Raw genomic sequence first — 26,314 nt, forward strand, 5'->3', positions numbered from 1 at the left:
GTGTCATCGTAGACAATATGATGAAACCTTCCACCCAATGTGTGGCAGCGGCCAAAAAAGCAAACAGGATGCTAGGAATTATTAAAAAAGGGATGGTTAATAAGACTAAGAATGTTATAATGCCCCTGTATCACTCCAAGGTGTGACCTCATTCGGAATACTGCGCTCAATTCTGGTCTTATCTCAAGAAAGGTATAGTGGCGCTAGAAAAGGTTCAAAGAAGAGAACCAAGATGATAAAAGGGATGGAACTCCTCTCGTACGAGGAAAGACTAAAAAGATTATAAGCACAGGTCCATCATGCCCAGCAGTCCGCTCCCGCGGCGGCCCCCCAGGTCAATGACCTGTAGTGATCTATTACTCAAGAGCATTTTGTCTTGTATAGTAACCCTCTAATTGTACCCCTGGATTCCCTTACCCTTCAGGATTTGGTCCAATCCCTTTTTGAAACCCAAAACCGTACTCTGCTCAACCACCCCCTCTGGAAGCGCATTCCAGGTGTCTACCACCCTCTGGATGAAGAAGAACTTCCTAGCATTTATTCTGAACCTACTTTCAGCTTGGAAAAAAGCTGGCTGAGGGGAGATATGATTGAAGTCTACAAAATCCTGAGTGGAGTAGAACGGGCACAAGTGGATCGATTCTTCATTCCATCAAAAATTACAAACACTAGGGGATACTCGATGAAGTTACTGGAAAATACTTTTAAAACCAATAGGAGGAAATTTTTTTTCACTCAGAGAATAGTTAAGCTCTGGAACGCATTGCCAGAGGATGTGTTAAGAACAGTTGGCGTAGCTGGTTTTAAGAAAGGTTTGGACAATTTCCTGGAGGAAAAGTCCATAGTTTGTTATTGAGAAAGACATGGGTCAAGCCACTGCTTGCCCTGGATTGGTAGCATGGAATATTGCTACTCCTTGGGTTTTTGACAGGTACTAGTGACCTGGATTGGCCACCGTGAGAACGGGCTGCTGGGTTTGATGGACCATTGGTCTGACCCAGTAAGGCTATTCTTATGTTCTTAAAGGTTTTGGGGGTCTGACAACAGCAGATCAGAATTGATACTAACATCTGTGCATGGCTGATTTATCTTTGTTACAGGTAAGTAACCTTGCTTCACCCCTCAACTTTTGTTGTGAGTGGATATATGGTTTAAAAAAAAAAATTCTTAATGAAGCAGGCAGCTTCACTCTCAAAACACAACCACTGAGGATTTAAGATTTCATTATAATTTTTATTTTGTCTAATATTGTTTTTTTAAATTGTTTTCATTTATATTTATCTTTTATTTGGGCCTAAGACTTCAGTCTTTTAATGTTTCCAGTCAGTGTTTCACAGATAAGTTATTTATGGACTGATATCTAACGGTGCAAGTCAACCGTTTAATCAGCATTTCTTAGGCAGCAGCATAATGTCACATAAAGATTAACGAAATTGAATGTGTAGTAATGATATGAAAAATGCAAAATAAGGAAAGTGACTAAACAGAAAAAAATGATTGTAGAAAGGCAGCAGGAAACAAGGCAGGTGTTAAGTGATAGCTCATAATAAGGCTCTCATAACATCTGGAGATGATTAAAAACAGCAAACTTATGAACAAGTGGAGAAGAGTGCATTTTATGTCTTTGACATGTAATTACGTGTGTACCTGAGTCTCTGGTAGTTGCTCTGGAAAGTGGTAGTACTATAGTGAGATATAACCAGTTAGGTGTGGGGGTGGGAAGAAATGTAGAAATGGTACGTGTAGGGAAGAAGTTGTGGGAAAGTGAGAGTAGAAACAGAAACATGACTGCAGATAAAGGCTGAATGTCCCATTCAGTCTGCCCTTTCACAGCATCCACTATCTCCTTCTCTCCCTATGAGACCCCACATGCCTTTCCCATGCTATCTTGAATTCAGATGCTTCCACTGGGAGACTATTCTATGCATCTACAATCCCTTTCTGTAAAGAAGTATTTTCTTACATTACTCTTGAGCCTATCACCTCTTAACTTCAACCTATTTCCTCTCCTTCCATCATTTTCCTTCATTTGAAAAAGACTCATTTATACATTAACGCCACTGACATATGTAAACATCTCTATCATATCTAGCCCCTCTCTTCCGTCTTTTTTCCAGAGAATACATATTAAGTTTTCTAAGTCTGTCCCCGTATGATTTATGACAAAGACCATTAACCAATTTTGCAGCAGCCCTCTGGACTGACTCCATCCTATTTACATATTTTTGAAGGTGAAGTCTCTAAAACTGCACACAATATTCCAAATGGGGAGGGTGTAAAATTTGTCACCGTTCCTGCCCCCGCAGATAACCACAGGAAACCATCTTGTCATTCCTTAGTGTCTATCTCAACCTCAGTCCTTATACACCAGCATTCTTCAATGCAAGGTTTGAGGATCAGTAGTTGTACCCATTCATATTCTGATTCTTCCCTCTCTCCATAAAGAATGACATGGGGTGGTTTCCCATGGTTAACCAAGGAAATGTAGACAAATTATGTCACTATGTCATTCTCTAGGATGGTAATAGGATTGAATCAAGTGAGAGAGAAGTGGTGGTGACATTTGGGAATTTGTGTTTGTGTACAAAAGGCTGTGGAAGTAATAGGGCTGGAGATTATGTGAGCTTATATGGTTTCTCAAATTTTTTAGCTGGCAGGGCCTAGGGATTACCTTAGGCCCCTCTTCTCCAGCTGCATTCTTCTCTTTGGACTCTTTCTGACTGGCAGATATGGCTGCTGATGGTTCCCTGACCAGCACTTATGCATTTGCTTTACTTGTCTACCCATCTGTGACTTTAGTGTCAGAGAAAGACACAAGGACAGATACAGCAAAATTATAAGCACATTTTATGTCATGAAGCAATAAAGCTGAACCAGGGACTTCATAGCTCAGTCACATGCCTGAGAATATCGTAATTTATGGTTTGTGTTGTTTGACATGTATAGTTTTCTTCTGTAACTTGTTTTTTTAATTTCTCCTTTGGAAAGAAGAATACTTGCAAAAAGTAAGCTCTGAGTTCATAAAGTTTTCTTATCTTGTTCAACAGAACACAAGCTGAATTTGCTGACACCCTTTTCTAAACTGCTGAAATAATTATCCCACGAGGCTAGAAAAATAGATTTTATATATCATGCTCTTCACTTTGAGACCGTCTACCCTCAATTAGAAAATTTTCAGGGAAAAAATGTTATTTGCTGCTGTTAAATAAAAATAACTATAATCTGTGTTAGAAAAATGCACCTAAGAGGTCTTGCACTTTTGGTTATGCAAAATGTATCTAGAATATACATGAAAATCCAAGGCTGTCAGTTTCATTAAACACAGAAACATGATGGCAGAAAAAGGTCAAATGGCAAATCCTGTCTGCCCATCCGCAGCATCCAATATTTCCTCCTCTCCCTAAGAGATCGCATGTGCCTGTCCTACGCTTTCTAGAATTCAGACGCAGTCTTTGTCTCTACCACCTCTATTGGGAGACTATTATTCCACACATCTATCACCATGTCTGTAAAAAAAGTGTTTCCTTGGATTACTCCTGAGCCTATCACCTCTAAATGTCATCCTATGCCTTCTCATTCCGGAGCTTCCTTTCAAATAAAAGACTCAACTCATGTGCATTTATGCAGCATAGGTATTTAAACGGCCAAGCTCATCTTCGCTAAAAGTAAATTTGACCATGTCTCCCCGCTCCTGGCCAAGCTCCACTGGCTTCCGATAATCGCCAGGGTCCACTATAAATGCGCCTGTTGAAGAACAACAGGAGCCTGCGGAAGGTACTTTGGATGTACTAGACTTGACTAATATTTTAGAAAGATCAGATTCTGAACAGATGACTGTGGCTACGCTTTTTGTTCAGCTAGCATTGGAATCTGACAAGGATTGGTTACTGAAAATGTTTTTCAAATTTAAAGATATAGAATTTATGAAGAATAAAATTAGAATGTATCCAGATGTATCTAGAGTAACCCAGAAAAAGAGGAAGCAATTCTTAATTCTCCGACCCCAGGTGTTAAAATTGGGGGCAACATTTGTACTTAGATTTCCATGTAAATGTATAATTAATTTCCAGGGAACTAGATATGTGTTTTTTGAATCTTCACAATTGTCAAGATTTATTTCAGCTAAAGAGGTCTCTACTGCTGTTAACCCTAATAACTTGCAACAGGAAGCCTCTTAATTAGTAGGGACCTAGGTGTGATTCAGGTCTATTCTTTGTTTACCCAAGAATGTTTAGAGAATTATAATTATACCGATTTTTCTTAAGCTCACTCCTCAATGTAGTGGACTAAATAACAGTACAATTGAAATTTTATTTAATGATTTAATTATATTTTACTTATATCTAATTTGAAATGTAACTGTTAAAATGTTGATTTTGTTGATCATGAAAATGAAAATTAATAAACATTAAAATGATAAAAAAATAAATGCGCCTGTTTAACTTTCAAAATCCTATATGGTATCCTCCCTCCCTTTATCCCTCTTTCTTAGAATTCCTCAAACCCTAATACCACCAGATCCTCCCACAAATTAAAACTATCCTTCCCCTCGCTAAAAGGCATTTCCCACACAGGAAAGCTAGGGACCTCCCTCCACTTCAAAATCACTGAGCTCTGGAACAACCTTACCTCCCCTCTTCGGAACTTGAGCTCTCTCCAAGTTTTTCGCAAACATCTGAAAACCTGGCTTTTCTCAAAAAATGTAAGTCTCCCTCCAACTTAGGAATCAAGGAAACTCTTATATCTTGGCATCCCAAATCCTCTAAATTTTCTTCACACTTCTACCTCTAACCCTCTGTTGTAGTTCCTTCCTATTTCTCCTACTGTAAACCGCGTCGAGCTCTACGAACGTGGAGATGATGTGGTATAAAAACCTAAGGATTAGATTAGATTAAACATCTCTATCATATCTCCCCTCTCCCACCTTTTCTCAAAAATATACATATTGAGATCTTTAATTCTGTTCCTATATATCTTACAATGAAAATCACCAACTGACTCCATCTTTTTTATATCTTTTTGAAGGTGCAGTCTCCAGAATTGCTCAATATTCTAAATGAGGTCTCACCAGAGTCTTATACAGGGGCATCAATACCTCCTTTTTCCTACTAGCCATACATTTCCCTATGCACCCTAGCATCCTTCTAGCTTTTGCCATCACCTTTTCAACCTGTTTGGCCACCTTAAGATCATTATATACTATCACATCCAGATCTACCCAAAAACTGAAACTTTCCTTTCCCTCTCTAAAAGGCGTTTCCCTTGTAGGAAAACTAGGTTCCTCCCTCCCTTTCAGAATCACTGAGCTCTGGAACAACCTTACCTCCCCTCTTAGGAATCTGAGCTCCCTCCAACTCTTCCGTAAACATCTGAAAACCTGGTTATTTTCAAAAATGTAACTCTGTCCTAAATTTTCTCTTCATTTTGTCTTTTTCCTTCACTGGAGTTCCTTTCTACCCTAACCCTTGTTAACTGTGTCAAGCTTTGCGAATGTAGAGATGATGCGGTATACAAACCTAAGGTTTAGTTTAGTTTAGTTTTGTGCACAAAAGTTCTTCACCCCCTAAACCAGGGGTGCCCACACTTTCTTGGCTTGTGAGCTACTTTTAAAACGACCAAGTCAAAATGTTCAACCAGAGTTCATTAACAGACTTTTAATTCCTTATAATACTTTAAAATCTCTTCATTCAATGTCTCAGAATCTTCTCGTCATACCTTCTTTAAAATTAATTAATATATTGCGCTCCAATAATTTTGCCGTCACTGCCCCTACTCTCTGGAATTCACTGCCTAAACATTTGCGCAGTGAATCCGATATAAAACAATTTAAAGCAAAATTAAAAACATTCTTGTTCCAGGATGCTTTTGGACAACAACTGTCCTCTTAAGGACAAAAAATTATATTAAAATTATTACTTTTTACCCTAACCTACTGTATTTTCCCTTTTTTGTTGCCCTTTTCTTTTACGATTGTAGTTCTTCCCCATTTTCCTATTGTTTGAAGTAGGTCTATATGTCTTATCAGTGCTTTATTATGTCACTTAGATTTTATCTAGTATCCCCAGTTTTAATATGTTTTTATGTAAATTTTATATTGTATACCGCTTAGAAACCTGATTAAGCGGTTTAAAAATATCTTTTAATAAACTTGAAACTTGATCTACCAACAATAAAATGTAAAAAAACATAAAGCACACTGTACGCAGAGAAAATGTTAATTATAATTTATATTTGGGTTTTTTTTTTTTCAAAGAGGTCAAGGCAGATTACTTTAAAATATGCAATGTCACCTCAGTAGGCAGGAGCAGAGGCAGAGTACTATAGGAACAGCTGAAGTCACAGGTTGATAGGAGCTTGTAGAGATTGTTATCCATACCAGATTTTCTATGAGCCTCCATAGCTCACTATCTTCTAGAGTAGTATGACATCATCATGTCAGTAGAAACCTCTTCCCCTTTGGTGGAGACTCAAGATTAGCTGCTCAAGTACAGTGTTGTTGGGACCTCCAATTTTCCTATGTCCAAGCTGATTGTCTTAGAATGTTTCATGAAGGAAAATGTTGACAATATATCTTACCTTAAGCTTTTTGGCATGTTGTCCCTTCTTGATTTGTGTATAAGAAGAAATTATTTCTTTTTTGTAATAGGTAATTAGGGAAGATTAGGTTCTTACCTCGATAATCTTTCTGGTAATAGGGCATATGAGTCCTGACGAGTGGGTTACTTTCCCCAAACTGTGAGTCTTCGCAGGAGGATGTAATCTATATTATTTTCAGCTTTGTCTCCTTCCCCCATCGGCTATACTGCATCCCTTCAGTTTAAGAATATAAGAATAGCCTTACTGGGTCAGACTAATGCTTCATCAAACTCAGTAGCCCGTTCCCACGATGGCCAATCCAGGTCACTAGTATCTGGCCAAAACCCAAATAGTAGCAACATTCCAAGCAGTGGCTTGCCCCATGTCTTTCTCAATAACAGACAATGGACTTTTCCTCCAGGATATTGTCCAAACCCTTCTAAAAACCAGCTATGCTATCTGCTCTTACCATAACCTCTGGCAATGTGTTCCAGAGCTTAACTATTCTCTGAGTGAAAAAAATATTTCCTTCTATTGGTTTTAAAAGTATTTCCCTGTAACTTCATCGAGTGTCCCCTAGTGTTTGTAATTTTTGACGGCGTGAAAAATTGATCCACTTGTACCCGTTCTACTCCACTCAGGATTTTGTAGATGTCAATCATATCTCCCCTCAGCCATCTCTTTTCCAAGCTGAAGAGCCCTAATCTGTTTAGAATTTCCTCAAACGAGAGGATTTCCATCCCCTTTATTATCTTGGTCGCTCTTCTTTGAACTTTTTCTAGTGCCACTATATCTTTCTTGAGATAAGGATACCAGGATTGAACGCAATACTCCTGGTGAAGTCACACCACGGAGCGAACATTTTTAGTCTTGTTAACTGTCCCTTTTTAAATAATTCCTAGCATCTTGTTTGCTTTTTTGGCTGCTGCTGCACATTGGGCAGAAGGTTTCATCATATTGTCTATGATGATACCTAGATCCTTTTCTTGGGCGCTAACCCCCAAGGTGGACCCTAGCATCCAGTAACTGTGGTTTGGGTTATTCTTCCCAATGTGCAGTCGAGAACCACTACAATAAGAGACATAAGAATGAGGGGTATGGGAAATGCGTTGCCAGAGGATGTTGTAAGAGCGGATAGCGTAGCTGGTTTTAAGAAAGGTTTGGACAAGTTCCTGGAGGAAAAGTCCATAGTCTGTTATTGAGAAAGATATGAGGGAAGCCACTGTTTGCCCTGTATCAGTAGCATGGAATATTGCTACACCTTGGGTTTTGGCCAGGTACTAGTGATCTGGATTGGCTAGCGTAAGAACTGGCTACTGGGCTTGATGGACCACTGGTCTGACCCAGTAAGGCTATTCTTATGTTCCCTGACAAGATACTTCTGTTCTATTCTATAACAAGTACAATGAACAATGTTAATCAAAAAAGTCAATAAAACAAAGTGTAACCACTAGGCCATCTATCAAAGTACAACCAGCATTAACATTTATGGAGTTTGTGTGCTCTCAATTGCATTTGTAACAATAACATGGCTTTGTTCTCCTAATACCTGATAGACATGAGAAGACTTCAAGATCTGGATTGACATACTTGTCCGAGACAGTGAGTAGACAAATAATTAACTGACAGGGTGGGGTGTGAGGACTCATATGCCCTATTACTAGAAAGAAAATTATTGAGGTAAGAACCTAATGTTCCCTTCTGGTGCACAGGGCATAACAAGTCCCAACAAGTGGAATGTATCAAAGCAATTCCTTGAATCTAGGGTAGGACACATTAGACTGACCTTAACCCTGAGGAATCAAAACATTGTCGTTTTGGGCTGCTATAATAATAATAATAACAGTTTATATACCGGAGGACCGTGAAGTTCTATGTGGTTTACAATGATTAGAAGGTATTACAGATTGAGTGGAATAAGCAAAGTTCAGAGTTAGTGAATAACAGTTCTAAAGATCATTTGTTGAGGACTAAGATTGTATAGGTCAGTTAACTAAGTACTTCAGGAACAGATGTGTTTTTAGGCGTTTCCTGAATTCCCTATAAGAACATAAGAATTGCCATCTCCAGATCAGACCCTGGGTCCATCAAGTCCGGTGATCCGCACACGCGGAGTCCCTGCCAGGTGTGCCCTGGCATGGATTAAGTCCCCATGTCACTGTATGCTTACCAATGGAGATGCACCTAATATACCCTTACCCGTGTCACTCTATGCCACTCCTAAGGAGATGTGCATCAAGTTTACCCTTAAATCCTAGAACAGTGGATCTGCAATTACTTCCTCCGGGAGAGCATTCCAGGCGTCCACCACTCGCTGTGTGAAACAGAACTTCCTGATATTCGTCCTGGACCTGTCCCCCCTCAGCTTCAGACTGTGTCCTCTTGTCTGTGTCACATTGGACATTGTAAATAGCTGCTTTCCCTGCTCTATTATGTTGAATCCTTTCAGTATTTTGAAAGTTTCGATCAGATCCCCCCCCCCCCCCCCCAGTCTCCTCTTCTCGACGGAGAACAGTCCCAGTCTCCTAAGTCATTCCTCGTAGCTCAGGTTCTCCATACCATTCACTAGCTTCATTGCCTGTCTCTGCACCCTCTCTAGCAGGCACGAGCAGTTGTTCCAGATCTTTACCCCATAATGCTGCTTGATGTGAGAAAAGATGTTGGTGATGACTTTTAAATTTACAACCTCACCGGTGGAGAAACGAAGTTCGGATGTGAGCTTCTCCTATGTATGTTGGTTGTGAAAAAGAAAAGGTCTGTTATATATTTAGGGGCTAAGCCGTAAAGTACCTTGAAGCAAAAACGACCAAACTTGAATTTCACACGTGCCTCCATCAGCAGCCAGTGTAGAAGTCGATAGGAAGGTGTTACATGATCAAACTTCTGCAGTCCACACAGTAGCCTAACCACTGCATTTTGTACCAGTTGCAATCGCCGCATATTCTTCTGGGGGATTGCCAGGTAGGTAATGTTACAATAATCAAATTGACTCAGTATAAGGGATTGTACCAGAATTCTAAATGATGAGACATCAAAATAAGCTCTAATGGACCGAAGCTTCCAAAGGGCGAGAAAGATCTTTCTAATCAAGGAGTCTACCTGGTCTTTCATGGTCAGACTCTGGTCCAGTGTTACTCCCAATACCTTCATAATGGGTTGAATGGGATAATTAAGGTTATTGATACACATTGATGCTTTCGTGTCAGGTGGGTGTGGCGATGCTATAAAAAAATTTGTTTTCTCTGAGTTTAGCTTTAGGCTGAATTCAGTCATCCATTGCTCCATCCGGTTTAGTACTTCTGTTGCTTTGGGGGTGACTTCTGAGATAGAGGTAGTGAAAGGGATAATTATCATGAAATCATCAGCGTAGCTAAATAGTTTTATCTCCAGCTGGGACAATTGCGCACCCAATGAGGACATGTAAACATTGAAGAGCAGAGGGGATAATGGTGATCCCTGTGGCACACCAGATGAATTGCTCCATGTATCAGAGAGATCGTAGTTAAAACGGACTTGGTAGGTGCGGGATATAAGGAAACCTCTAAACCAGTTTGGTACCTCTCCTCTGATTCCAATTACATCTAGGCATTGTAACAGTTTTTCATGGTCCACCAAGTCAAAGGCAGAGCTCATGTCAAATTGCATGATCAGGGCATTGAGGCCCTTACTAAACAAGTAGCGCAAATTATCCAGGATAGCCGCAATGACTGTCTCAGTGCTAAACAGAGGCCTAAAACCAGACTGAGTTTCATGCAAAAGAGAGAACTGGTCGAGATATTCCATCAGTTGGATGTGTACCAATCCTTCCATGATTTTTACAATGAATGGAATAGATGCTACTGGTCTATAGTTGGTTACTGATGTTGATGATTCTTTGCGATTTTTTGGAATTCGGGTTATGATATGACCATTATTAGTAAGGAATTTTCCATTGGCTAAGTTATTGGTTAAATAATTCAACAAAGATAGTTTAAAGTCTAATGGAGCTGCTTTCATAATTTCTGGAGGACATGAGTCCAGGACACAGTATGATTTAGAATATTTGTTATATAACTTGATGTAGTTATTCCATTCTAAATTGTGGAAGGAACTCTAAATCATGTCCGCTGGTATTTCATTTCCATGTATATCAGTTGATTGATGTTCGCGTACGACAGTTGTCGAGTAGTTATTTCTTAGGTTTTTAATTTTTGAATCAAAATGTTGTGCTAGATCATTTGCTGAGGGTAGCTTGATATTATGCGTGGGTTGAGTGTAGCATGTGGTGTCAAATAAATTTGTAACTATGTTGAACAGTTCTTTTGTGTTAGCTCCTTTTGAGCTAGTATTAGATGAGTTAATTTTGGATGAGTAAAATGTTTTATGTTTTTCTTTTATCTGTTGTTTGTAGAGTTTTATGTTGGATCTCCAGTTGTTTCGGTCTGACAGTTTTCTCATTTTTTTCCAGATTCTTTCTAATCGTCTTACTGATTGTTTCATTGTTAGGAGTTCAATGTCAAACCATTTGTTGTATTTATTTGAGCAGCTTTTACTATTTCGTTTAGGGGCAATTTTATCTAGAATGGATGTGCTAGTTTTCATCCAGTGATCATAGAAATCAACTCCTTTTTCTATCTTCGCTTGTAGATCATATTGTGACCAATATTCCTCTGGATTGATTTGGCCTCTTGTAAAGTGTTCTCTTTTTGTCTACTCCATAAAACTTTGTAAAGGTATGAAGTGTGGACCATGCAACTGTTCTACAAATATCCTCAGGCAAGATTGCCCGGACCTCCATCCATGAAAAAATTACACTTCTTGTGAAACGTGTTTTCAAAGATATTAGTAGGTGTTTACCACAGCCAATGTATGCTGACGACTCACCATGCAAATCCATCTGGAAATATATGCCTTAGCCGCTGCCTGCACTGTCTGGCCTTACTAGTTAGGATAAAAAGATGACAAAAGTCATTAGCCACTTCTGGATAATGGAGGAGAATTCTCCGAACATCCAGAAACTTCAACCCTTTGTCTTGTTTCTTCGAACTAGTTGGCTGGAACGCAGGCAATCAGATCTCTTGATTGATATGAAAAGCTGCGACTATCTTTGGCAAAAAGGAAGAAACTGTGTGCAGAGACACCACAGCTTCTGTAACCTTGAGGAATGGCTCTCTGCATGATCTGCAACTCTGAGACTCATCACCACCGGATAGACTGTCTTCCAGCTGTGACACCTTCCAGCCTTAATGCATCCCTATAAAACAAAGTTAAGGTTTCATGTTGGAAACGGTTGTCTTAGAGGAGGGTGCAACCGGCGGGCCCCCCTTCAAGAAACTTGCTACATCTAGATGAGCAGCCAGAGAAACCTTTTCCACTCAGGTTCTAAAGAATGACAGGCCTGCCACTTGTAATTTAAGTCTCCAACCATTCTCAAGTCCAGCTTGCAGAAATTGGGGCCCTTAAAGGCGCCACGTTGTCTTTAGCACACCAGTACTGAAACCTATTCCAGGCCTTAGAATAAGCTGCAATCATCGCTGGCTTTTTAGCTCTCAGGAGAGTAGTACCTCCGAGTACCTTTGTGCCCTCAAGAGCCATGCACAATGGCTTGGCCTTTAGTCTTAACAGAGCGCTTCTGGTGCCTCCCTGTTTGCTGCACAAGCCACCGCTGTGGCATTGTCTGGGAAAACCCTGGCCGCTTTGCATTCTAGGAATATCTTCAATGTCTGTAAGGTCAGATAGATGGCTCGCAGCTCCAGAGGGGGCCCGCCATCACTGAACTGGGTACACATTGCAATGACCTCCCCCCCAAAGCCGTAGAGGCTGGCATCTGTCATCTGGATCACCCATGAGGCTATATGGAGTGGTATGCCCCTGCTGTCGACACAGGCTTCTGCTGTCGACACAGGCTTCTGCTGTCCAGGCCCGTGGCATCTGAGTGAATCTGTCTGTGGGGACATCAGGGTGTCCTGGAGTGGATGCGTATGAGTCTTCGGTCAAAGCACAACCTCTATGGTTGCTGTCATTGATCCCACCACCTGGAGATAATGTCAAACTGAAGGGGCTGGCATCATTAAGAGATCCAAAATTTATCTTGCGATCTTCTGTTTGCGTGGCTCAGGAAGAAAGACACAGCTTTCAGCCATGTAGAAACAGATTCCCAAATACACCAGGGATTGTGTTGGTCCCAAGTGGCTTTTCCAGAAATTGACAATTCAACCTAGATCTTGCCACAGCTGGTCCACTTATGCCAGTGCCTTTTCTCCCTCTGACTTTAAAATGACTCTTCCTTCACTACAAGGGAGCGCTGAAAAGTTCTCAGCCCAACAAAACAACTTCCTAAATTCTGAGTGCTATTTTGATACTATTACTGAAAAGTGTTACCTTATTTCATTAAGTGCTAATTTGCAGAAACAAAATTCAATGTTTTGACATTGTTTCAGATCATTGATTGAACCATATCCACGGCATTCTCTTCTTGGTTGGGCTGAAAGCTTTTCAGCACCCCCTCGTATGTAGGGAAATATACCTGGTAACTTGAGCTATCAATTACTCCACTTTAGGCTGAACAAACAGTTGTTGAAATTCAGGAACCATGGCGTATAGGTTTGCCATAGTCATAGCAACCCGTAAGGAGCCCTCTGGGGTCTCCCAATGCACCATAACTAGCATAGTAATGTCAAGATGTGAGAGGAAAAATGTGGTCTTAGAATTGCTCATAACAGTGCACTGTGCCACCGAGGTTTGCAGATATTCATGGTTGAATTCTTACACAGAGTCAGTAATAATCTCAAGCAAGGCTGTTGGCTTGAAAAGGCGATGTACTGTTGTGTCCTCCTCCTGGTAAAGGGCTACCACCGTCTCTGCCTGAGACCCTGAATTTCCTAAGAGGGAAGATTCACTCTGTGGCAGAAGAGGCACAGACTCTGACCCTCAGACTCCCCAGTCCTACTCTGACTGGTCTTCTGGTTCCTGACCGACAACCCTTTCTGGGGGGGAGTGGGCTTTGTGAGGACAAATCCCCTTGAGCAGCCACTGACATGCCCTCTGACAGTGCAGAAGGACCTCAACAACTTACATAAACTTTCCACATTTGACTCACTAAATCTGGGCAAGAAGCCCCGAGGACCCCTTCAGGAACTCACCATGTCTCCTCTTGGGCTCCATGGTGTCCACGCATATGTGCTTCGCCAAATCACTATCCAAGGGCACTGGAAGGGATTTCTCCCTGAAAAATGAACCACTGCAATTCCCCAGACCTAGAGGTACCAGAGGAGGTTAAGCCCATTATTCTCACCCCCTCACGTGTCCTATGACATCAGCTGGCCATCCAGCACAAGTCTGATATGATACAAGGGTAGAAAGGTCTGTGGAGTCCATTTTATGCCAAATCAAGGGATTTTGAGGCAGGTAGAGGCTTTTTATCTAGAATTGGGAAATACAAATGGCCACCACAGCAGTATTTTGGCACCAGAAAATAGCCCAGGAGAGCATCACTAAGTTTTAAAAATTTTGGAATAGGGTTTTTGGAGGTAGAAAACCCCAGAATCAACCAAAACATCAATTTTGAGGAAACACCCCCACTCAATTCTCACATAGGCTATAATAGCCAATACTCACTGTGCTGTACTGGTGCTTTTTGTTTGCTTCAACTCAAACTATAGCTGAAAACTGAAGACCATTATCTCAAAGAAGTATGATGAAAGAGTTTACAACACTGCGATCTTTGGGCTGCCAGTCAGACCAAAGTTGAACTGAGACCTCAAACCCCCAAGGATCCATGCTCAGTGACAAGAGTAGGGAAATGCAGCTGGCACCCGCTAAAGCCCTTCTTGAATTGCCACAGGGCCAAACAGCCTGCTCTCAAGCACCTGATAAATCAGGGGCAAGCCTAGCTTCCAGGGTAATGGACCCCAGGCTCCACAAACAAGCATGCAGGCTGGCTAAATAGGTTCCTTAAAAGGGTGGCCCTGTTAGCTGCAGACTGCTCAGAGAGTCTATGTCTTCTTTCAGGCAGAGCTGTCTTAGAACTACTGGGGTCCTCTTGAGCACCAAAAGCCTCCAGATTTGGATAAAAATAATAAAATATACTCCAAACAGATCAGAAAGACACCTTCTCAATTCACCTGCAAAAGGAAAAACTGAAGGAATGCAGTACAGCCCACTGGGGAAGGAGATGCAAAAAGTTGCGGTTTGGGGAAAGTAACTCACTCGTCAGAACTTATATGCCTTGTGTACCAGAATTTACATTAAAAAAACATGCACTGGACTTACATAGTTGCTCTGCTAATGTCATGAACATGTAGAAAAAGATGGTAATAGCAAAGAACATACAAATGGCATGAAATCTTTGTAATGTAAGGGCAAGAAGTTAACACACTTCCTGACTTTTGGTTGGATCACTATCTCATTTTAACATCTTCTCAATCATTTGGTTAGTCTGGCTTGATAGAAAATATGAAAATGCAGCATAACAAGGGCTACTAAACACTACAGTAACAAAATCTATACATCGAATCAGTTATGTTACCTAAATTGTTAAGTTCACAGAACATTTACAAATAACTTGTAGTAATGGCCACCTCATAATACGAACATTCTTCAGCATCTGTGATATCTAGTACATATAAAGATTCTTAAGAAGTTGTGAACTCAGATATGTTGTAGTTCATTTCTGTATTTCTACAGTGCTCTACATCAGAATGCTTAACAAATTATGTATGTAAGTCTCTCCCAAAGCACTAGCACTATACTACATGTAAAATCTGAGGCGATGTGAAATAAAGGAATATCCCAGAGTTCCAAGTATCTCTCTAAAGAAAAGTTCTAGGGCCAATGACATGATTGCAAAACCACAGATTGAGAGAATATTGGAGTGTTGTTAATATCATTAGAAAGGTACATATTTTTGCACATATTAAAGGGGGGGGATATTTAAACTGCAAAAAAAAGTTTGTATATTTTTGAATGTATAAAAAATTTCATCATATACCTACTACAATAAGTCTTTTTTTTTTTTTCAACCACTGCTCAATTTGCTTAGGCATGTGAAAAAAAGCTCTTTCTTCTTGACTCAATGGCTCAAGCAGATATGCACTAGATATCTATAACTCATTTCCCAACAATAGTTGCTTACTGTTTATATAATCTATTAAGCTTTTCCCTGTCTTGTCAAAGGCCATGCCAAAAATAAAACTAAAACCAATCTTTTCTAAGAATTCTTCTGCTCTAAACCAGAAATATAATCTTTCCTTTAAATGAACCCTGGCAACAAAGAACAGAAGTAGAAATACAGCTTCAGCTAAAAGTACCCTTCCTCCAGTTTTATGCCAGATTAAATTAATAACAAATTACAGTCAAACCTCGGTTTGCGAGTGTTTTGCAAGAAGAGCAAAACACTCTTGCAAATCTTGCCTCGCAAACCGAGAGTTGACTCGATAAGCGAGCCCCCACTCCCAAGAACTGGCATCGCCCCCCTGCCCAAACCCTTACCACAATCAGGCACCGGCACGCAGCACCAACCCACAGGAGGTGCCAGTGCCGAAAGAGCCTGCCAGGCCTTGAGCATCTGCGCATGCTCAAGGCCTTCTGGCTCCCGCTCTTTCTGAGATTCTAATGAGATTCTTGGTTTCTCAGAGAATCTCATTAGAATCTCAGAGAGCGCAGGAGCCAGAAAGCCTTGAGCATGCGCAAATGCTCAAGGCCTAGAAGAGATCACCGGTAGGTGGCAGGCTCTTTCTGCACCGGCACGTCCTGTGGGTTGGTGCTGTGTGCTGGTGTCCGATCGCCATGAGGGTTTGGGCGGGCAGAGGGGGGGGGGATGGCGGTTCCTGGGGGTTGGGTGGAAGTGCGCCTATGGCCTCTGGGGTGGGGTCTTTTTTGGGATGGGGTGGAAGCACGCCAGTGGCCTCAGTAGGGGGGAGTGTCTTTTGGGAATGTTGAACAAATCATCCGCATTTCCATTCATTCCTATGGGGAAAGTTGCTTTGATATATGAGCACTTTGGTTTACGAGCATGCTTCTGGAACGAATTATGCTCGCAAACCAATATTCCACTGTATTAGTAAATGGCAAATCCTGATGAACACAATATTGAAATCACTTTCACTAAGGCCCAAGTTGCTAGCTATGCCAGAGAGGAAATAACTACCTCATTTACCAAGAAGGAAAATACATGCCAAATGTATTTTTTACTCTTTTACACATATACCACTGACAATTTTGTCAGATAATATCTTAATAAATTTGTTCTCTGAACAAAATTCAAACTGTCCAGCTGTCATCTTCTGTGTGCATACAATCAACAAAGAAATTCAGGAATTGGACTTGTTTTCAACCCTCAAAAGTATTTGGTCTAGATGGGGGACCTATGTAGCAATTGAAAATAGAATTATAGGGGGAAATTCTATAATGAGATGCTTCAATTTAGGTGAGTGACCACATTGGCTGTAAGCCTATTCTGTATGAACACTCACATGCATTAAAGTTTCTTAGAGAATACTGGTGTGAAGAAGTGCGCAAACTTACACCAGGTCTATAGTTGATGTAAATTTCAGTGCCTAAGTGTAACATTTAACGGCCTCTTTTACAAAGCCAGGAGGCAACAGCTCTGGAGCCCTTTAAATCTCTATGGGCTTCGGGGCCATTAGCACAGCGCAATCGCTAGCGCGGCTCTGACCCAGCAGCGGCAACTCTTATATTCTTTTGTTATGTTCTTAAGTCGTAAAGTATTTAAGTCAACTAAGGGCTCTCCTTTTACAAAGGTGCGTTAGGGCTTTAACGCGCGGAATAGCGCGCGCTAGCCGCTACCGCCTCCTCTTGAGCAGGCGTTAGTTTTTCAGGTAGTGCGCGCTAATCCAGTGCGTGCGCTAAAAACGCTAGCGCACCTTTGTAAAAGGAGCCTTAAGTGCATAAATGTTGGCTCCACCTATGCCTCTCCCATATGAATACCCCCTTTCTATTTACGTGCTAAGCCATTTGTGTGCTAAGCAAGTGGCTGCCATTTGCATGTATGGATGACAGCACGCTATAAATTTAAGCAAGCAAATGTAACTACTGTATAAGGAACAGTTATGTATATCTCTAACTTTAAAATGACTGAAGATCAGAAACCACTAATTCCAATTATTAATTTTCCTATTGTACGACAAAATCCGTTTTTAAAGAATTTGGAGACCTATTTCCTAAGAATGCCAACTTTTCCTTTTCTGTTTTCTGCTTGTCAGAGTCTGCTTAACACTACAGAAATCTGGAATGTATTGCAGGTGCTTATAGTACATCAAATTACTCTAAAACTGAGAGAGAAATATATAAAAATACCTTCAAAGACATCTGTCATTTTGCATATTTGTGCAAATGTTGCACCATTGGCCCATGTGTATACAACATCCATCAAATTGGGTCGGAAGGAGCTCAAGTAAGTTTCTTCATCAACCTCCAGTTTAGCTTCTGCTGAAACCTTAGCTATTCGTTTGGCAGTTTCCTAAACACAAATAAAAGCACTGTATAACTAATCCAGGAAAAGAGGAAGACCTTTTGGCTTTAAAACTCTCATACTACAGAGTAAAATATTACCGCTAAAAGAACACACAGTGGTACCTTGGATTACGAGCATAATCCGTTCCAGGAGCATGCTCGTAATCCAAAATGCTCGTTTATCAAAGCGAGTTTCCCCATAGGAAATAATGGAAACTCGCGAGAGGGAGAATTAGAAGGGCTTGAGCATGTGCAGATGCAGAGACTGGGAAGAAGATCTTCAAGCGGCACCGGCACTTGTGGGCTGCGTGCCGGTGCCAAAGGGGGGGGGGGGGAGTTAAAGTTGGTCGGGCGGGGGGTTCCTGTTCTCGCGGGGGGGGGGGGGGGGGTGCCGATTCGAGCGGGAGGGGGCCCTTTGAGCGATGCCGGTTATCGGGGGGTGCTCGCAAATCGAGTCAACACTCAGTTTGTGAGACACATTTTGTGAGAATGTTTTGCTCGTCTTGCAAAACACTCGCAAACCGGGTTACTCGCAAACCGAGGTTTGACTGTATTTCATAAAATGGAAAACAATTTACATAATTAATATAGGAACAAGCACAAACTTAGGAAAGTAAGAACAGAATTTGAAAAGAAGCTTGCTACAGAGCAGTGGTCCTCAATTTAGTCCTCAAGGACACACCTAGACATTCAGATTTTTAGGACGTGCACAATGAATATGCATGACAACCAACAAACAATAAATCACTTGGACTTATCTTTAGATATTAATAACTCTGCTTAATTACACAAACAGCATCGACAAAAAGGAGCTATAAATTCAAACATTTTATTATGCTCCATATTTTATATATAAATGTGATCTAACAAATTTAAATACAAAGGTATTTGAATTAAGTGTATGTTTTTTCAGTAATATGTCAAGGCAAGTTACATTCACTAGGTACAGTGGTGCCTCACACAACGAACTTAATTGGTTCCAGGAGCAAGTTTGTTATGCGAAACGTTCGTTATGTGAAACGCGTTTTCCCATAAGAATACATGTAAAAAAAAATAATTCGTTCTGCAGCATAAAATATGCTAAGATGACATAAAAAAAGATAAATTTTTGGTTATTATTTTTATTTAGATACATCTAAAAACATAATTGTTTTTTAAAACAACACACATTTTTTAAATTTAAAGACAGACTAAGTAGAGTCTAATTTTACAGTGAGAGAGGGCAGAGTCTCAGCGGCAAAAACTGGGACTTAACTGTTCATTTTTTTTTTTTTTCTACCGTGTTTCCCCGATGATAAGGCAGGGCCATCAAATAAGACAGCCCCCCCTTTTTAGAAAAAAATGTAAAATAAGGCACCCCCCCGCAAATAAGCCACCCACCGATACCTGCGCTTACCCGAATCGGGTGGTACGGTGGGTGACTCCGTGTGGTCCCTGGCACCCCCGACACGATCGGGGCAAGAGGGAGCTCAAGCCCTCTTGCCCCCCCGACTCCCCGACACGATCGGGGCAAGAGGGAGCCCAAGCCCTCTTGCCCCCCGACTCCCCGACACGATCGGGGCAAGAGGGAGCCCAAGCCCTCTTGCCCCCCCGACTCCCCGACACGATCGGGGCAAGAGGGAGCCCAAGCCCTCTTGCCCCCCCCCGACTCCCCGACACGATCGGGGCAAGAGGGAGCCCAAGCCCTCTTGCCCCCCGACTCCCCGACACGATCGGGGCAAGAGGGAGCCCAAGCCCTCTTGCCCCCCCGACTCCCCGACACGATCGGGGCAAGAGGGAGCCCAAGCCCTCTTGCCCCCCCGACTCCCCGACACGATCGGGGCAAGAGAGAGCCCAAGCCCTCTTGCCCCGCCGATTCCCCAACTCCCCGACAATATCGGGCCAGGAGGGAGCCCAAGTCCTCCTGGCCACGGCGACCCCCTAACCCCACCCTGCACTACATTACGGGCAGGAGGGATCCCAGGCCCTCCTGCCCTCGACGCAAACCCCCCCTCCCCCCAACGACCGCCCCCCCCAAGAACCTCCGACCGCCCCCCCAGCCGACCCGCGACCTCCCTGGCCGACCCCCACGACACCCCCAACCCCCTTCCCCGTACCTTTCTGTAGTTGGCCGGACAGACGGGAGCCAAACCCGCCTGTCCGGCAGGCAGCCAACGACGGAATGAGGCCGGATTGGCCCATCCGTCCCAAAGCTCCGCCTACTGGTGGGGCCTAAGGCGCCTGGGCCAATCAGAATAGGCCCGGGAGCCTTAGGTCCCTCCTGGGGGCAGGGCCTGAGGCACATGGTCGGGTTGGGCCCATGTGCCTCAGGCCCCGCCCCCAGGAGGGACCTAAGGCTCCCGGGCCTATTCTGATTGGCCCAGGCGCCTTAGGCCCCACCAGTAGGCGGAGCTTTGGGACGGATGGGCCAATCCGGCCTCATTCCGTCGTTGGCTGCCTGCCGGACAGGCGGGTTTGGCTCCCGTCTGTCCGGCCAACTACAGAAAGGTACGGGGAAGGGGGTTGGGGGTGTCGTGGGGGTCGGCCAGGGGGGTCGCGGGTCGGCTGGGGGGCGGTCGGAGGTTCTTGGGGGGGGCGGTCGTTGGGGGGAGGGGGGGTTTGCGTCGAGGGCAGGAGGGCCTGGGATCCCTCCTGCCCGTAATGTAGTGCAGGGTGGGGTTAGGGGGTCGCCGTGGCCAGGAGGACTTGGGCTCCCTCCTGGCCCGATCGTGTCGGGGAGTCGGGGGGGCAAGAGGGCTTGGGCTCCCTCTTGCCCCGATCGTGTCGGGGGGTCGGGGGGGCAAGAGGGCTTGAGCTCCCTCTTGCCCCGATCGTGTCGGGGGGGCGGGGGGGGGCAAGAGGGCTTGGGCTCCCTCTTGCCCCGATCGTGTCGGGGAGTCGGGGGGGCAAGAGGGCTTGAGCTCCCTCTTGCCCCGATCGTGTCGGGGAGTCGGGGGGGCAAGAGGGCTTGGGCTCCCTCTTGCCCCGATCGTGTCGGGGAGTCGGGGGGGCAAGAGGGCTTGAGCTCCCTCTTGCCCCGATCGTGTCGGGGAGTCGGGGGGGCAAGAGGGCTTGGGCTCCCTCTTGCCCCGATCGTGTCGGGGAGTCGGGGGAGCAAGAGGGCTTGGGCTCCCTCTTGCCCCGATCGTGTCGGGGAGTCGGGGGGGGGCAAGAGGGAGCCAGGCGGAGAGAGGGCAGTTAAGCGCAGTGCCTGCGCGGAAGGATGCAGCTCGGGCGACTTCGTTGTGTGAAACGAAGTTCGTTGTACGAATCAAGACATAAAGTTCGTTGTGCGCAGCGTTCGCTGTGCGAGGCGTCCGTTATGCGAGGCACCACTGTATTTCATTGTTCCCAGAGGGCTTAACGTCTAAGTTTGTACCTGAGGCAATAGAGGGTTAAGTGACTGGCCCAAGTTTATAAGAGCCATCAGTGGGATTTATCAAAGAAAGTTAAACCATACATCCTGATCAACATTCTTTACACAGTTTTAAGAAACAGAACTTAAAACAGAATGCTTTACTGTTCAGATACTGCCTTTCAGAGGATAAACAGGAGGCAGATACTGGGTAGCTGTAGTGCAGTGCATTATTTTTCACTAATGAATGCAGAGCGCTGTAGTGTGACATCCTTACCTGCATCTGACGAAGTGGCCCAGCCAGCTGTTCTGTTAATTTTGGCATTTCACTTGACTGTGAGAAAAGAAAAATGAAATATTAGGTTCTCACCTTTGCTAATCTTCTATCTTGTAAATCCACACTTTGTTACAGAACCAGTGGGTAATTTCCATCCACCCGCCATCTGTAGGAAGCCTCAAAACATCAGAGGCTTTTACCCCCTCCCCCTCATGTCTTGTGATATACTGAGGTAAATAAACTGGCTTCCGTTTTAGTTACTCTGGTTTCCAGGAAAGTAATGGTGTTGATATCCCATGTCCTAGTAAACTTAAGATGACAAGCCAGAATATTCAACCAGGTTTTGAGTGAAGCCTCCATATGGATCCGAAAGGGTCCCACAAGCTCAATCCGGCACCTGCTACAGGGACAAGAAGGCCACTAGGCAAATCCAACAGGCCCTACACTAAACCAAGGAAAGACTGCACAGGCTTACCACCTCGTCTTGCTGGAGACCATCCGTTTCTGTACCGGTCTGGAGGGACACTAAAGAAAAGTGTTTTTCTAACTTTCTTGTACACAGACAGTGGTTTTGACCTTTTTGAGATATGGAGCAAGTCCTCTGTGGAGTTTTTTTATGCCAGTGATAAGATTGAAGGTAGCTAGAAGTTTCTGTATTTATGCTGCTACTTAAGTTTGAGGTTTTTTTCTCCACATGTTTGTGACTGCTAGATAATCTGTAGATTCCTTCCACTGCCTGGCTTGATAACAACTGAAATATAGCTGTGGCAAAAATTTTTAATTGCCATTATTCTATTTGGGATTCACAAACCTTCTAAGCATTGTATATACTACAACGTGTAATAATGGGTTCAAATAGAAGATGAAAGCTTTAAGTTTCAAGTTTTATTTAAAATTTGATAAAAACGCTTATAAGAAAGCTACATTTTATTATCTTTATGATAAAATGATAATTGTCTGGGTAGCATATATCAGAGCCTTTATTATAGTTTGACCCTTCTGGAATAAGAGATGTGCAACTTTCACTATGGTCACATCCCATATGTTAAAAGACCTGCTTCATGTTTATTCACTGGTTGTTCATACGGCAGCTATACATTACTCACATCTGTGTTGCTTGCAGGAGGCAGGGATAAAAGTCTGAACAGCAGCATCCTGAATTATTTAGATCCATTATAATGTGAGGGGCTGAAAAAGCAATGTTACTTACCGTAACAGTTGTTATCCAGGGACAGCAGGCAGCTATTCTCACTAGTGGGTGATGTCATCAGACAGAGCCCCGGTACGGACGTCTCACAAGCACGTGTTGCTTGTAGAAACTTAAAGTTTCTAGATGCCCGCACCGCGCATGCGCCGGTGCCTTCCCGCCCGGAGGTCCGGGCGTGTCTCCTCAGTTCAGGTAGCTAGCCTGAGAAGCCAACCCAGGGGAGGTGGGTGGGACGTGAGAATAGCTGCCTGCTGTCCCTGGATAACAACTGTTACGGTAAGTAACATTGCTTTATCCCAGGACAAGCAGGCAGGTATTCTCACTAGTGGGTGACCTCCAAGCTAGCCTCAGTGGGATGGAGGGGGAGTTGGCGACTTAAGAGAATAAATTTTTCAATACTGTTTGGCCAAACTGTCCATCCCGTCTGGAGAGAGTATCCAGACAATAATGTGAGGTGAATGTGTGAACCGAGGACCAGGTGGCAGCCTTACAAATTTCCTCGATTGGTGTTGATCTGAGGAATGCTACTGAGGCTGCCATTGCTCTGACCTTATGGGCTGTGACCTTACAAGGAAGTGATAATCCAGCCTGGGCATAGCAGAAAGAGATACAAGCCGCCATCCAATTAGAAATGGTGCGCTTTGATGCGGGTCTTCCCAACTTATTAGGGTCGAAGGAGACAAAAAGTTGAGGAGTGGTTCTGTGAGGCTTGGTGCGATCCAGGTAGAAAGCCAGCGCACGTTTACAGTCTAGAGTGTGGAGGGCCGATTCTCCGTGGTGAGAATGGGGCTTAGGGAAGAATACTGGAAGCACAATGGATTGGTTGAGATGAAATTCTGAGACCACCTTAGGCAGGAATTTCGGGTGAGTGCGGAGGACCACCTTGTCATGATGGAATACTGTGAATGGTGGATCCGCCATCAGTGCCTGGAGTTCGCTGACTCTGCGAGCGGACGTAAGGGCTACCAGGAAAAGCACTTTCCAGGTGAGATACTTAAGAGGGGCCCTGTTGAGTGGTTCAAACGGGGGCTTCATGAGACGGGACAGGACTACATTGAGGTCCCAAACTACTGGGGGTGGTTTGAGAGGAGGGTTAACATGGAAGAGTCCTTTCATAAATCTGGCGACCACCGGATGGGCCGAGAGGGGTTTCCCTTGTAGGGGCTGGTGGAACGCCGCAATAGCGCTCAGGTGGACTCGTATGGATGTAGACTTGAGCCCGGATTGAGATAGGTGTAGGAGATAGTCCAGCACGGAGGATAAGGAAGCTCGTTGAGGTTCCTTTGATTTAGAAACACACCATGAGGAGAATCTAGTCCATTTCTGGGAGTAGCATTGTCGAGTGGTGGGCTTCCTGGAAGCTTCCAAGACCTCCCTCACTTCTTGAGAGAAGTGGTGAGGGGTTACGTTGAGAGGAACCAAGCTGTCAGGTGGAGAGACTGCAGGTTGGGATGAAGCAGTGATCCTTGATGTTGAGTAAGTAGTGAAGGAAACACTGGAAGTGGTACTGGTTCCCTGCTGCTGAGTTGAAGTAGGAGGGAGAACCAAGGTTGTCTGGGCCACCGAGGAGCTATTAGGATCATGGTGGCCTGTTCGAGTTTCAGCTTGACCAGAGTCTTCTGGATCAGCGGGAATGGTGGGAACGCATATAGAAATCGTTTCCCCCAGTTCAGTAGAAAAGCATCTGCCTCGAGGCGATGAGGGGTGTAGATCCTGGAGCAAAACTGAGGCAGTTTGGAGTTGTGGGGAGCCGCAAAGAGGTCTATCTGAGGCGTCCCCCATTGTGTGAAGATTTGGTGAAGGGGGCTGGAATGGAGAGTCCATTCGTGCGGTTGTAGTAGACGACTCAGTTTGTCTGCTAAGACGTTGTTCTCCCCCTGAATGTAGACTGCTCTGAGGAGGGCGTTGTGGCGCACCGCCCAGTCCCAGACTCGTAGAGCTTCCTGGCAAAGGAGGGCCGAGCCCGTGCCTCCTTGTTTGTTGATATAATACATGGCGGCCTGATTGTCTGTGCGAATGAGGATTACCATGTCGTGAAGTAGGTGTTGGAAAGCTTGGAGCGCATTGAAGATGGCTCTGAGTTCCAGTAGATTGATTTGGTGTAGTCTTTCCGCACTGGTCCAGAATCCTTGGGTGCGGAGACCATACAGGTGGGCCCCCCATGCATAATTCGACGAATCGGTTGTGAGAACTTTCTGATGGGGGGGAGAGTGCATCAGCAAACCTCTGGATAGATTCGAAGAGGTCATCCACCAAAGTAGAGACTGCCGAAGAGCAGGTGTGACTAAGATGTGTTTGGATAGTGGATCGGACGTCTGATTCCACTGTGATGCCAGGGTCCACTGGGGGATCCTGAGATGGAGTCTGGCAAAGGGTGTCACATGTACTGTGGAGGCCATATGGCCCAGGAGCACCATCAGTTGTCTCGCCGGTAGGGTTTGGCGAGTAGACACCGACTGGCAGAGATGAAGAAGAGACTCCATGCGTTGCAGAGGCAGGAATGCTCGGAGTCGGGTGGTGTCCAGGACCGCTCCGATGAAGGGGAGGGACTGGGTGGGTTGTAGATGAGACTTGGAAAAGTTGATCTCGAAGCCCAAATTCTGGAGGAAGTAGGTTGTAGCCAAGGCCGCCGAAGTGACCTCTGGGGCTGACGGGGCCTTGATGAGCCAGTCATCGAGGTATGGGAACACCTGTAGACCCCTGTCCCGGAGTGCCGCGGCCACTACCACTAGGCACTTTGTGAAGACTCTGGGGGACGAAGATAGGCCGAATGGTAGCACTCGATATTGTAGGTGCAGATTTCCCACCCGAAATCTGAGGAACTTTCGGGAGGCCGGGTGAATGGGGATGTGAGTGTAGGCCTCCTTGAGATCCAGGGAGCATAACCAGTCGTTCTGCTCGAGGAGGGGGTATAGAGAAGCCAAGGTCAACATGCGAAACTTCTCTTTGACCAGAAACTTGTTGAGGGCCCGAAGGTCTAAAATGGGTCGCAGGTCGCCCGTTTTCTTCGGGACGAGGAAGTACCGGGAGTAAAACCCTCGGTTCAATTGGTCTGACGGGACCGGCTCGACAGCCCGAAGCTGAAGTAAGGTTTGGACTTCCTGAAGAAGAAGGGCGGTCTGCGTCGAGCTTGAAGGATACTCTCTTGGAGGATGGTCCGGGGGGACCCGATGGAATTGAAGGGAGTATCCTTCTCTTATGATGGTAAGGACCCATAGGTCCGTGGTTATGGCCTCCCATCGATGGTAAAAAAGATGGAGGCGGCCCCCTATGGGAGAGGCTGAGTGCAGAACGGTGTCGGTTATGCTCCCGGGAGGGGAGTCAAAAGGGCTGGGGAGCCTTAGGTGCAGCCGGTGGCTGAGGTTTTTGCTGAGACTTCTGGGGAGGTTGTCTCTTCGCAGGTTGTCTCGCAGCAGGTGTTTGTCTGGGCATGTAACGCCGCTGGTAAATCAAGGGTGGCCTGGAAGGT

At 44.4% G+C, this 26,314-nt stretch overlaps 1 protein-coding gene across 1 annotated transcript in view; it reads right to left on the reverse strand.

Annotated features, from left to right (window-relative positions):
• MTREX (Mtr4 exosome RNA helicase) overlaps window positions 1-26,314 on the reverse strand; it is a 311,801-nt gene that overhangs the window by 24,163 nt on the left and 261,324 nt on the right. The window contains exons 24-25 of the mRNA XM_033931296.1: window positions 21,639-21,695; window positions 17,872-18,034 (exon numbers count right to left, since the gene is read on the reverse strand). Of these exons, the coding sequence (XP_033787187.1) occupies window positions 17,872-18,034; window positions 21,639-21,695 (220 nt within the window). The remainder of the gene's footprint in view (window positions 1-17,871; window positions 18,035-21,638; window positions 21,696-26,314) is intronic.

This window comes from Geotrypetes seraphini, chromosome 1, assembly GCF_902459505.1.
Source record: "Geotrypetes seraphini chromosome 1, aGeoSer1.1, whole genome shotgun sequence".
Taxonomy (NCBI): domain Eukaryota; kingdom Metazoa; phylum Chordata; class Amphibia; order Gymnophiona; family Dermophiidae; genus Geotrypetes; species Geotrypetes seraphini.